The 13,702-nt window shown below is 41.4% G+C and overlaps 1 protein-coding gene across 6 annotated transcripts in view; it reads left to right on the top strand.

Annotated features, from left to right (window-relative positions):
• The window catches only part of slc4a7 (solute carrier family 4 member 7), a 119,615-nt gene that overhangs the window by 94,308 nt on the left and 11,605 nt on the right, over nucleotides 1–13,702 (top strand). For all 6 annotated transcript variants that reach the window (XM_033047190.1, XM_033047177.1, XM_033047198.1 and 3 more), the window contains 5 exons: nucleotides 2,508–2,669; nucleotides 3,897–4,148; nucleotides 5,423–5,491; nucleotides 5,587–5,760; nucleotides 6,849–6,986. In XM_033047190.1, coding sequence (XP_032903081.1) covers nucleotides 2,508–2,669; nucleotides 3,897–4,148; nucleotides 5,423–5,491; nucleotides 5,587–5,760; nucleotides 6,849–6,986 — 795 coding nt within the window. The remainder of the gene's footprint in view (nucleotides 1–2,507; nucleotides 2,670–3,896; nucleotides 4,149–5,422; nucleotides 5,492–5,586; nucleotides 5,761–6,848; nucleotides 6,987–13,702) is intronic.

The raw sequence follows: 13,702 nt of genomic DNA, 5'->3' as shown, positions 1-13,702 counted from the left end.
GACGCAGTCTCCAAGGGGCATTGCCGCCAATCTCCGACCAGCTTCCCTTGCTGAAGCAGAAGAGGCTGCAGCCAACACTTTTTCTCTGCTGTTTGCTCACAGTGCTAGGCAAAGAGACATTTCAGGTAACATGCTTTGTAAAGATTGTTTTAGCTGTATGAAGTCATGTATTTCATGAAATATTTATCTTTTTGAGGTTATTTTACTGGTTATGTGTTAGAACATTTTTAAGCTTCTGTTATGTAAAGTACCAGTGGAAAGCTTGGGAATCACTTTCAATTTATTGAAAATGCAGGAGCCCGCTGAACCCCCACTGGGGGGGCCTAGCCGGCCTCCTGGACCCCCGGCCAATACTTCCTACTTTTTTTCTGGAGGTGAATATCATGCCTGTAGGAGTTGTTTCGGGCCAGGTTTCTTCTTCAATAGGAAGGAACTGCAGATGCTGTTGGCTTAGCAAAATGCCAAATGATTCCGGGAATGCCGAGGTGAGAGAGTGAGAGAGAGAGGGTTGGGGAGTGGGAGAGAGAGAGAGAGAGAGAGAGAGAGGGGGGGGGGGGGGCAGGGAGGGGAGGGAGGAGAGAGAGAGAGAGAGAGAGAGAGAGAGAGAGAGAGAGAGAGAGAGAGAGAGAGAGAGAGAGAGAGAGAGAGAGAGTGAGAAAGAGAACGAGACAGAGAGAGATTCCAGCCTCTTAACATTTCCCCAGGCCATGGGGAAATGTTGCTACCAAATTACTTTCAATGATAAACTTCTGGACAAATGCAAGAAAGCAGCTATGACATATAACACACAATAAACTGTATTACACATACACAATAAACAAGTTATGCATTCTTGTACTCTTACATGGGTATGACCACAAATTTAAAAAAAAAATTTCAGCAAAATTGCACCACGTAAAAATACTGATTTCCTCAGCAAAATACTGATTTTAAGGTACTAGAATATTGAAATGCTCTGACAAAACTTGGCAGCTCTGGTCTTGAACTACGTTTGAAAAATATTCATAGAATCTCAAAAATTGTCGGCATAAAAGGTAGCCGGTTCTAAATAAGTAGTATTATTCCTCTGTTCTTTCCTGTGTCTTCACAAAGTGTTTTCTGTTGTGCTTATCCAATTTGTTTTTCGCACTGGTTGATCTGCACCTACAGACAGTCAATTCTAGATCATAACTATTAGGATTAAAAATGTGTTTCCGTACGCCACTATCTTATTTATAACTTTAAAATTGTGCTTCCTGGGCTTTATATCATCCTTTATTGGAAACTGCTTCCCATCCAAACTTGTAACCTGCTATCAGATTTCCCCTCTTTCCTCCAGGAAGAAACAATCTTAAATTCTCATGTCTAACCTTACAGTTTCTCATTGCTGGGACTGTGGTAGGAAATCCTGCATGCATCTCTCTTGTATCTTCACATCTTTCCTAAACTGTGGTAATTAAATAATCAAATTATCTAAATTAATGTATTCCCTTTCAGCCATTTTCAGTTTCTAATTTTTATCAATCAATCAATCAATCAACCTTTATTGTCATCTTGCAAGCAACAGTTGTACAGTGCAAAATGAAAAGACGTTTCCCAGAGAATAGCGGAGCATCGCACATGAAATTTAAAACGTTTCACACATAATAACACAAAAAACAATCCAGTCCCTGATGGAACAGTATAAATAAATAGTTAAAAGCAGGTAAAACACAACGTTAAAATACAATAAACCAATCATAAAAATGTCCAGGGCAGCTGATTTGAGTGGCCAGTGCCAGTTATTAAAGTGGCCAGTGCCAGTTATTAAAGTGTCCGTGCCAGCCGCCGAATCAAGTGACTGTGAGTACAGAGTGACTGTTTAGCAGCCTCACAGCCTGTGGCAGGAAGCTGTTTAGCAGTCTTGTAGTCCGGGCTTTGATGCTTCGATATCTCTTGCCTGATGGCAGGAGATCCAGATGTATGTGGAGGGGGTGCAGTTTGTCCTTAGCAATTCTCTGAGCTTTTTTCACACAGCGGCTCTGGAACAGTTCTTGTACCGAGGGTAGGGAGACGCCAATGATCCTCTCTGCTCCCCTCACTACCCTCTGCAGAGCCTTCCTGTCCGAGCAGTTGCAGGTGGAGTACCACGTATTTATGCAGTACGTGAGTACAGACTCCACCGTACCCCTGTAGAAAGTCCTGAGGATGTTGGTGGGGAGTGAGGCCTGTTTTAGTTTCCTCAGGAAGTACAGTCGCTGATGGGCCCGTTTGACGGTCCCAGTGGTGTTCCTGGACCAGGTGAGGCTGTCTGTAATTTGCACACCGAGGAACTTTATGCTCTCCACTCTCTCCACTGCAGTGCCACTGATGTTGAGGGGTGTATGCTTTGGCTGCGCCCTCCTGAAGTCGACAACCATCTCCTTCGTTTTGTCGACATTTAATTCTAGATTATTTTTGCCGACTCACTGACTTGCATTATAACTTGCCATTAACTTTAAAACATTTGACAATTTAATAACTATGGTTTGTTTTTCCCTTGCATACAGCCTACCCGAAAAGACCGAGGTTGGTTTATTGATCCACTTGGAAGGAACCAATGGTGGACAATGCTTGCTGCTTTTGTACCAGCTTTACTGTGCACTATCCTTATCTTCATGGACCAGCAGATCACTGCAGTTATTGTCAATAGAAAAGAGCACAAGCTGAAGGTATTTAAAGCTTATGGCAGTTAAGATGGGTGTGGACTATCTACCTTACCTGCCTTTTGCACTTTATCATTTTATTTATTCATGTGTGTATATATTTCTATTATAGTATATGGACACATTGATCTGTTTTGTAGTAAATGCCTACTATGTTCTGTGTGCTGAAGCAAAGCAAGAATTTCATTGTCCTATCAGGGACACATGACAATATACTCACTTGGACTTGGACTTTTTAAAAGTACTATTTATATTTGTGAATATTTTTATGGAAGCTTTTATGAAACTTTTATGAAAGTCCCCAGCTAATGACAGGGCTCCATTCCTGAGAACTATTCATAACGTGAACTATTTGTGTCAGAAATAAACAAATCCAATGCCTGGGACAAGATCACAGAAACAGGCCCAATGGGAGAGGGAGCAGGTGTGGGAAGAGCGGCCACCATCTGGCTCACTGACTCAATGAGTGAGTGAGCAAGTGAATCTGCTCAGCTCATCCAGCTCTGCTTGACACAGCTCCAGATTGTGGTGCTCATTGGTTGGACATCTCAGGAGGACCTGTAATGTTAAATCTTTTTTTCAAAATTTGCTTAGTACTTTCAGAGGTGATGGTATAGTAACGTGTGCTTGAAACCTCCTACATTTTTCTAAAATGGAGTGGTCAGAAGCTTGTAGATTTGAAATTATTTAAATAAATGCATTCCCTTCTGTACATTTTCAAATACAGTGAGGTCAATGGGACAATATTATCCATGAGCATTGGCCATGTTGTTAATGAGTGACAAAACCATTAAAAGCTGCATTGAATGATTGACAAAATGACTTTGGCTCTGAGCTTTTCCTTGCGTGCGTACTTATTCTGGCTACTGGTGGCTCTTTCCCCATTGAAAGCTGTGGACACCTTTGCAGTTTTCCCTCATTTGAGGAGCAGTGAGTTACTTTTGTTTTCCCCAAGATATGCATGGTATCTTTTGGCAGCAAGTATTGCAGGTATCATAAAACAAGATTATTCAGCCTTTTAACTCAATGTCAAAATTAGAATTTTGCCTGTCCAATTCCCCAGCACTTTTTCCATAGAGTTGCAAATGGAGCATTTAAGACTTTTTTTCTATACCTGGTATATACTTTGGTCTTTTACTAACTTGAAAGCATCATCCCTCTTTTGTTGTATTGTACATTAATGTTAGTTTGTACATATAGCTAAATGCTGATATTCTGGTTGCTGTTTTGCAGAAAGGTTGTGGTTATCATCTTGATTTGTTGATGGTAGCTATTATGCTGGGAGTATGCTCAATTATGGGACTTCCTTGGTTTGTGGCTGCCACTGTCCTCTCTATCAGCCATGTCAACAGCTTAAAGGTGGAATCGGAGTGTTCAGCTCCTGGTGAACAACCTAAATTCCTCGGTATCCGAGAGCAGAGAGTTACAGGTTTACTGATATTCGTTCTAATGGGACTGTCTGTCTTCATGACTTCTGTTCTGAAGGTAAGATGGAAAGTATTGGATATTGGCTGGCATCTTGTGACAATATCCACATTGACGTTTTGAGACAAAAATAATACATTGTTTCAGGTTTTAAACAAACACTGAAAATCGATAATTTTTCACGAAATAATCTGAAATCTCCATGAAAACACACATTCTAGTCACAATTATTTCTGGAATGTCGAGTTACTTCGAGGTTAGAACATAGAAAAAGACAGCACAGGAACAGTGCCTGTGCGGAAGATGATACACTAATTTCAACTGCATGCACATGATTCATATCTCTCCATTCCCTACATATCTATGTACCTATCTAAATGTCTCATAAACGCCACTATCGTATCCTATCTCCCTCCACCACTACCTCTGACAGTGTGTTCAAAGCACGCACCATCCTCTCAAACAAATTGTCCCGTACATCTCCTTTAAACTTTGCCCCATTCTCATTAAAGCTATCCCTGTAATCTTGTGATATTTCCACCATGTTTACTTTATCTATGCCTCTCTTCATTTTATATACTTCTAATCAGGTCTTTCCTCAAACTCCACATTCCATAGATACAAGTTTGTTCAACCTCTGCTTGCACCTAATACCCACTAATCCATGCATCATTCCAAAGCCACCACATCCTTCCTGTAATGGGGTGTCCAGAACTGCACGCAATACTCCAAATGTGGCTATAAAATACATTAGTCTAATCCAAACTATATGTAATATGTTGTTTTGCAAATTGAATTAGTTGAAGGAATTGATGTTTCTATAATATATATCAGTTTCAGAGTTACAGAGTTACAGAGAAAGGTTGAACAAGTTAGGGCTTTATTCTTTGGAGCGCAGAAGGTTAAGGGGGGACTTGATAGAGGTCTTTAAAATGATGAGAGGGATAGACAGAGTTGACGTGGATAAGCTTTTCCCACTGAGAGTAGGGAAGATTCAAACAAGGGGACATGACTTGAGAATTAAGGGACAGAAGTTTAGGGGTAACATGAGGGGGAACTTCTTTACTCAGAGAGTGGTGGCTGTGTGGAATGAGCTTCCAGGGAAGGTGGTGGAGGCAGGTTCGTTTTTATCGTTTAAAAATAAATTGGATAGTTATATGGACGGGAAAGGAATGGAGGGTTATGGTCTGAGCGCAGGTATATGGGACTAGGGGAGAATACGTGTTCGGCACGGACTAGAAGGGTCGAGATGGCCTGTTTCCGTGCTGTAATTGTTATATGGTGATATGGTTTCCAAAGGCAAATGACTAATATTTATATTCTCTTATTTGCAGTTCATCCCAATGCCAGTTCTCTATGGTGTATTTCTTTATATGGGTGCTTCTTCCTTGAAAGGAATTCAGGTAGTTAAGTCTAGGTATAGTAAACCCAAAATAATTTTCCCAATTATTTTCCCCAAGAATGTTATAATTAACTATAGCTAAATTTCTTTCACCAGTTGTTTGACCGTTTACAATTATTTGGGATGCCTGCTAAACACCAGCCTGACCTGATTTATCTACGCTATGTACCACTTTGGAAAGTCCACATCTTCACTGTAATTCAGCTTACCTGTCTTGCCCTTCTTTGGATCATTAAAACTTCATCTGCGGCAGTTGTCTTTCCCATGATGGTGAGATTGTTGGTTATTCCTGTTGAATTGAAGGCATTGCTCAGCTTTGATTAAGTTTTTTATTCATGAGAGTTGGATATTGCTTGCAAGGCAATGATTTATTGTCAGTTCCTAATTATTGATGTGCTGTTCAATAGTCTGGAACTGTGTAAGATCATAATTACCAATGCAGGTGAGGATGGCATATTTTCCCACCGAAGAACGATGACACAATCTGGTATATTAATGGTTACTAATGTTGGTCTAGGTTATGAAGAGAGGTTCAACAAAATTTATACTTTCTGGGGTATAGAAGAAGCAGGATTCTGAGAGAAAGTGATACATTTGATGTTAGTTTGCTTCCATTCATTGGAAAACCTGGTATTAAGGAGCATGGTGTCAAGATGTGAATTTGTCATTTAATACTGAGATTAAAAATAAATTTCCTTAAGCAAAGGATTGTAAATCTTCGGAATTCTCTATCCTTGAGACTGGGGATTTGGAATTATTGAGATTGGGATATATTCCTGAACATTAAAGGAATTGTCAGATAGGTAAATTTTGCAGACAAGTGGTGCAGCTGGTAGGGTTGCTGTCTCACAGTGCCAGGTTCAATCCTGATCTTGGATGCTGCCTGTGTGGAGTTTGCATGTACTCCCTATGACCACATGGGTTTCCCCAGGTGCTCTGGTTTCCTCCCATAGCCAAAAAATGTGCAGGTTTGTGGGTTAATTGATCTCAGTAAATTGCTCCTAGCTTATGTAGGGAGTGGATGAGAGAGTGGTATAATATAAATAGTGGGTGCTCGATGGTCGGTTTGGATTTGGTGGGAGAAAGGCCTGTTTCCAAGCTGTGTCTTTGATGAATCCAATGAATGTAGAGGGATCTTATGGCCATGCTCTTGCTTCAGTTTCTTATACTCTTATGTGCTGAGAGGCATCATAAAAGAGCATAAGTATAACAGTATCCAAACCAACACTTGGTTTGCAGATGATGCTAAATTGAGAGAGGAAGAGGTTCAAATATTAGAAAACAAGAAACCAAAATGTGAAATACTGAGGATGTGGGAATGAACTAAAGTTTTTTTTCTATCCGTCATCTTTTGGCAGGTTCTTGCTCTGGTATTTATTCGAAAACTGTTAGACTTCTTCTTTAACAAACGAGAGCTTGGCTGGTTAGATGACTTAATGCCTGAAAGTAAGAAGAAGAAATTGGAAGATTTGCAGAAAAAGAAAAAAGAAACTGAGGTAAGTGCCAAATTCCAAATAGACTCATCTTAGCAGCCCAGTAATAAACTTGACTGCTGGTGCTGTTCAGACTCCAACGAACAGTTGTGTGTTGGAGGTTGACAGGTTCCTGCATGGACTCTGCTCTTGCGACTTGTTGCTATATCTTTACGTTATTGTGAAAGTTGTCTAATAACTCCAGCTTATTTATTTACCATTATGGATTGAACATTTAAATGTAGATTTGAACAATATTCTGCCTTTGGTTTTCTCTCTAATTTACAATTGTTATTTTGCTTCAGATATCCTGTCGAACGTTTTATGGGGATAAAGATGGTACATCTGTTCAGATCATTTTGCATGCACTCCTCAAGTGTATAATTGATGTACCTCTTTTCATGTTGGTCAGCCAAAAATGATACACAATGCAGTATTTTAAACCGTGCTGCGAATAGTGCAATAATTGATGCGGTTTCCATATTGAAACGTCAAAGCTGCAATAGCATAGTGGAAAACAAATTGTTAAACACCACTTTCTTCCATGTATGATGCATATTCTACTTTTTTTTAATATCTTGAATATTTAAATAAGGAATAATTAAACATCCCTCATTTGCTTTTGTTCATTGACACAGCTTGGCATTCAACACCATCATCCCGTCCAAATTTATTATCAAATTCAGGAAACTGGATCTCTGCTGCTCCCTGTGCAACTGAATCCTTGACTTCCTCATCAGCAGACCCTAATCAGTAGAGATTGGCAGCAATACCTTCTCGTTGACACACAGGGGCACCTCACTGCTGCGTGCTCAGGGTCCTGCTCTGCACTCCCTATATCCATTACAGTGTAGCCAGACACAGCTCCAATGTCATCTTTAAACTCACCAATGATACTATCATTGTACGAATACAGGCCGGAATTTGATAATCGGGTTGAGTGGTGCTAAAATAACGATCTTGCTCTCGCCGTTAGCATGACTAGAGAGCTAATTGTTGATTTAAGGAAGGGGAAGCTAAGGGATATGTACCTGCATCATTGGCAGGACAGCGGTGGAGAGGGTCAACAAGTTAGTTTAGAGTTACAAAATTACAGCGCAGAAACAGGCCCTTCGGCACAACGAGTCCGCGCCGACCAGCGATCCCCGCACATTAACACTATCCTACACACACGAGGGACAATTTACACTTATACCAAGCCAATTAACCTACAAACCTGTACGTCTTTGACGTGTGGGAGGAAACCGAAGATCTCGGAAAAAAGCCACCAGGGGTCATGGGGAGAACGTACAAACTCTGTCCCACTACTCTGTACACCCGTAGTGGGAATTAAAGTTCTTGTGTTCTTATGTGTACTCATCTCTGATGATCAGTCAATCACATAGAAAACACACCAATACCTCTACTTCAGAAGATCATACTTCAGAAGATCAGAATACTCTCCAGCTTCTGCAATGTACATGGAAAGCATGCTGACTGGATGCATCACATCCTGGTACGGAAATTTGGCACTCAAGGAGGCAGGAGACTGCAGAAAGTGGTGAGCATTGCCTGATCCATCACAGATACTGGCACCCCGGCAGACACTGAGGCCCGAGCCTCGCGGGTCAGAGGAAGCGGCTGACGGGGAGCACATGGGTCGGTGCCAGCGGCCAACGGAGTCCACGGAGCCCGCGGGTTGGAGACCGTGGCCAACAGGGTCTACGGGGAGCCCATGGAGAATCCGAGGCTAGAATCTCGTGGTCAGAGCCCGTGGCTGGCCCCTGGGTCGACAGAGCCCATGGCTGGGACGGCGCCACGGAGAGGACTTAGCGGCGATAGTGGAGAGATCAGTGTGACGGGGTCGCCAACCGATGGACAAGGACGGACCACGTGGGAGTGTGGATGCCACTGTCGGGGGGAAGGAACAAAGGGGGACCCGGCGTGGGGGGACTGCCGTGAGGGAGGGGGGGGAAGAACAATTGAGGACTTGGCGTGGGGGGCCTGCCGTGAGGGAGGGGGAAGGGGTAGAACAAAGGGGGACCTGGAGCGGGGGTACTTTATAACTTTGTAAACACCCTCTATGTGGTGATTATTTGCATACCTCGGGTATGCAAGCAAAGAATGTCACTGACTTGTCACATGTGACAATAAAGTGTTCATTCATTCATTCATTCCCCACCATTGAAGAGATTCACAGGAAGTGTTGCCTCAAGAAGGCAGCTTATGTCATTAAAGCCCAACAAGATTGGACACTGTTAATTCTCGCTACTCCCATTTGGAAGAAGGCACGGGAGTCTGCGGACAATTACCTCCAGAATCGAGAACAGCTTCTTCTCATCAACCATCAGGTTCTTGAACCATGCTGCCCAAACCTAACCACAACCCCACCTCAGCACCAAATCACCACATACAATGCATGACTGTGGTTGCAATCAGGGACGTGCGGTCAGGGGAGGCAGGGGAGGCAGAGCCTCACCTGTCATACTCCCAATGAAAATAGATGTTATGAAAAGTCAAGAAAAATAATAATAAAATAAAATAAATATAAAGATTTTTCCACGGATCTGTGTTATAAAAGTAATTTCTATATGAATCAGAGGGGAGGCTCAGCTCGTCACTGCCACACGTCTCATCTCTCCCTGTATTTGCAGCAGAGCTGCGCAAATAAATAAAAACAAATAGATAAAACATAAGAATTAGGAGCGGGAGTGGGCCATTTGATCCTTCAAATCTTCTTGCCATTCATCCAGTTTGCAGCTGATCTTCAACCTCTGCTATTTTTCTTTCATATCTAGAAAGTTATCAATCATAGTTTTGAATTAACTCAATGATTGAAATACCACAGTCTTCTAGGATACAAAATTCTTTACCCACTATATAAAGAAAATTTAATCAAAATTCTTTACCCACTATATAAATAAATATTTCCTAATGAGAGATGAGACTAAGATTAATTTATATCAGAATGATGGCAAGAGCAAAGTATGGAGGAGAGAAGGAACTGCCCTAGATCCAAAGCATACCACATCATCTGTGAAACACGGTGGTGGGTGTGTTATGGCCCCGGCATGTATGTAGCATAATGAATTCTGAAGTGTATAGACACATCCTATCTGCTCAAGTTCAAACAAATGCTTCAAAACTCAATGGCAGGACAATAATACTAAACATACTGCTAAAGCAACAAAGGAGTTTTTCAAAGCTAAAAAATGGTAAATTCTTGAGTGGCCAAGTCAATCACCCGATCTGAACCCAATTGAGCATGCCTTTTATATGCTGAAGAGAAAACTGAAGCGAACTAGCCCCCAAAACAAGCATGCTCAAGATGGCTGCAATACATCACCAGAGAAGACACCCAGCAACTGATGATGTTCATGAATCGCAGACTTCAAGCAGTCATTGCATGCAAAGGATATGCAACAAAATACTAAACATAACTACTTTCATCTACATTGCTAAATCCCAAACATTATGATGCTGTGAAATGGGGGGATTATGTATAAACACTGCTCTGATTTCTTCATTGTGAAACCAAAACGTTTGGCCTTTATTAAAATCTGACAATGTGCACTTTAACCACGCGTGATTTTTTTTTTTTCTATTACAAATCTCAAATTGTGGAGTACAGAGGCAAACAAATAAATAATGAGTTCAAAAGGGAACTGCAGATGCTGGAATATCGAAGGTACACAAAATTGCTGGAGGAACTCAGCGGGTGCAGCAGCATCTATGGAGCGAAGGAAATAGGCGACGTTTCGGGCCGAAACCCTTCTTCAGACTGATAGGGGGTGGGGAAAGAGAGAAGGACAAAGGGAGGAGGAGGAGGAGCCCGAGGGCGGGCGGATGGGAGGAGACAGCTAGAGGGTGAAGGAAGGGGAGGGGGGGAGGGGACAGCACGGGCTAGCCAAATTGGGAGAATTCAATGTTGATGCCAAGGGGACGCAAGGACCCCAGACGGAATATGAGGTGCTGTTCCTCCAATTTCCGCTGGTGCTCACTCTGGCAATGGAGGAGACCCAGGACAGAGAGGTCGGATTGGGAATGGGAGGGGGAGTTGAAGTGCTGAGCCACCGGGAGGTCAGGTAGGTTATTGCGGACTGAGCGGAGGTGTTCGGCGAAACGGTCGCCCAACCTACGCTTGGTCTCACCGATGTAAATCAGCTGACATCTAGAGCAGCGGATGCAGTAGATGAGGTTGGAGGAGATACAGGTGAACCTTTGTCGCACCTGGAACGACTGCTTCGGACCTTGAATGGAGTCGAGGGGGGAGGTGAAGGGACAGGTGTTGCATTTCTTGCGGTTGCAACGGAAAGTGCCCGGGGAGGGGGTGGTGCGGGAGGGAAGTGAAGAATTGACGAGGGAGTTGCGGAGGGAGCGGTCTTTGCGGAAGGCAGACATGGGGGGAGATGGGAAGATGTGGCGAGTGGTGGGGTCACGTTGGAGGTGGCGGAAATGGCGGAGGATTATGTGTTGTGTAAATAATGAGTCTGTGTCTCAAACATTATTGAGGGCACTAGGTATTTTGGAAGTGGTCCTGGGTTACTGGTTTGTATTTGTGCTTAAACTATCAGTTTATAATTGCAAACAGGCATCTGTTATAAATTATTCTCTTTGAGTTTGCATGTTCACTGCTCGTTTGAGAACTAGGTGTGATCGAGGCTTTAGTGATGGCCGAGGCTACAGTAAATATGGCCTGGTTAATAGATAATTTAATTATCTATTAATCTCATTTCATAAAATAATGAACAAATAGTTGATGCTGGAAGTGTGCTGGAAGGCTTGGAATATTCAGCAGGGCAACTTAAATCTGTGGATGAGGTGTCAGCAGTAATGACCTTTGCCATAGTATTGTAGGTATGTTACAAAACTTACCTTCAGCGGCGCTGCAGTTCTGCCACTGGCCGTGTGCTCGACTTTGACGCCTTTGAGGGGGGGGGGGATTAAAATGCCATTTTCTCCTGCTTATCGGAGGCGGCTTTTCTCGGGCTGCTAAGCCGCTGAAAAACAATCGTTCGGACTTCCGTCCCGATTTTTAAATTTATTTAATCGCGAGACAAATCAATAATTACATTAAAATAAAAACCGACTTCAAACGTCCTCAATGCCTACAACGGAACGGATCGCATGAAGGGGATGGCTTTAATCTAATTTTCATTTGTGAAAATGTGATTTTGGCCCCATACGAACCGGCAGTGTTTTTCCTGCCGATATGGGGTTCAAATTCACCGCAAATGCAACGTTCCAATCGATCGCGTTCCAGAAGCAAGATGATTAAAATGCCCATTTTTTTTTTGAGATAAGCCGTCTAAATTGTCTATATTTTGTCTTATTCTCTCTCTCCATAATCATTATTTTTAAACTAAATATTCACACCCGTTTGAGTCACATGTATTGTGCAAAAAACAATAATTTGATTATATTTTGGGTGGATGTTTCTAGATTAATTTATGGGAATTAAACATTAAATTCCTTCCATCCTGGATATAAATTCATGACAGTGAGATTTAAAAACCATGTTATATTGTAAATTCTTGTGTGAATGGGATTAGTTTGTTATTTGGATACTTAGGCTATTTAAAAAAAAATCATTTTCTTAGGAAATGGAATCTACAGGACATTGTTAATGGGAAAGTAGTGGGCAGAAAGGCATGTCGTGTGGTTTGAAGAGCAAAAACTTGTAGTTTACAATGCCAAAATTGAAAAGGTGAGGAAAAACAAGGTGTACAGAGTTGCTTATTGGTTACAATCTGAGGAGTATGATGATGCTACTGATTATGATATGCCAATGTACCAGCTAGCAACTAATCTTCTCCATAAAGACTTGGTCTATTGCTAGAAATTGTAATTTATTTACCTACCTGTTACAGATTTACAGCATATAATACAATAATATTAAAGTTCTGATCTTGAGAATATCACATTTTTGAATTTTCAAGGCAGTCTGGGTGTTTATTACTATTTCCGTCACAGCGGTCAATTTTGTAATTAACTCCAATTAGGTAATTAACTAATTATATGCTTTAATTTCAGGTCATCCAAGTAAGATGTTTTATATTAGTTTCAGAATGCTTCTATCTATAATAACTGAAAATTTCATTCAGTTCTCTTGATTTTTAAGAAAGTTATGGGCTTTTGACTGTCCTCGATCACAGCTTTGTGTTAAGTCAATGGAAAAGCAATAGGAAACAAGATGCTAATTTCCGAGTATGAAAATGGCCATAACTTTTTTAATACTGAAGATATGAAAGTGAATTAGGTATCAAATTAAACTTCTTTTTATGCTTTATCTGATGGGATAAATTGCAGACTTGATTTTTAAAATCTCAAAATTTTGTAACATTGCTAAGTATTGTATCCTTGCAGGAAATAAAATGGTGTTAAATAGACTTTTCAGAATTGTATAAATATTTGGAGATATGCTTTTGGTTATGGCTTGCAGCTTTAGTTTACTTTGATGTTACTGCCACGCTTTTCTTGGCAGTTTAAAGCTTTACATTGAAAAGTTTCACTCATGGTGTACCCTACTTGCTTTATGTAATCTCTAAAGAGACTGATCTCTGTCTGCTTTTTCTGCTGCACATTCAATTTGCTCTAGAAAACGAAGGATGGATCTAAACCACCATGGGTATGTCTTTGGTTATTTCTAATGGGTACATTTCAGAGGTATCAAGGACAAATGTGCAGATTCCATTCCACCTCTCTCATGAGCATAAATGTACTTTTTGACTTTCAGTTATTTGAAGAAATCTAATATATAC

This window comes from Amblyraja radiata, chromosome 2 (genome assembly GCF_010909765.2).
Source record: "Amblyraja radiata isolate CabotCenter1 chromosome 2, sAmbRad1.1.pri, whole genome shotgun sequence".
Classification (NCBI taxonomy): domain Eukaryota; kingdom Metazoa; phylum Chordata; class Chondrichthyes; order Rajiformes; family Rajidae; genus Amblyraja; species Amblyraja radiata.
The sequence above is the reverse complement of the archived record's forward strand: the minus strand, read 5'-3'. Positions and strand labels throughout refer to the sequence as shown.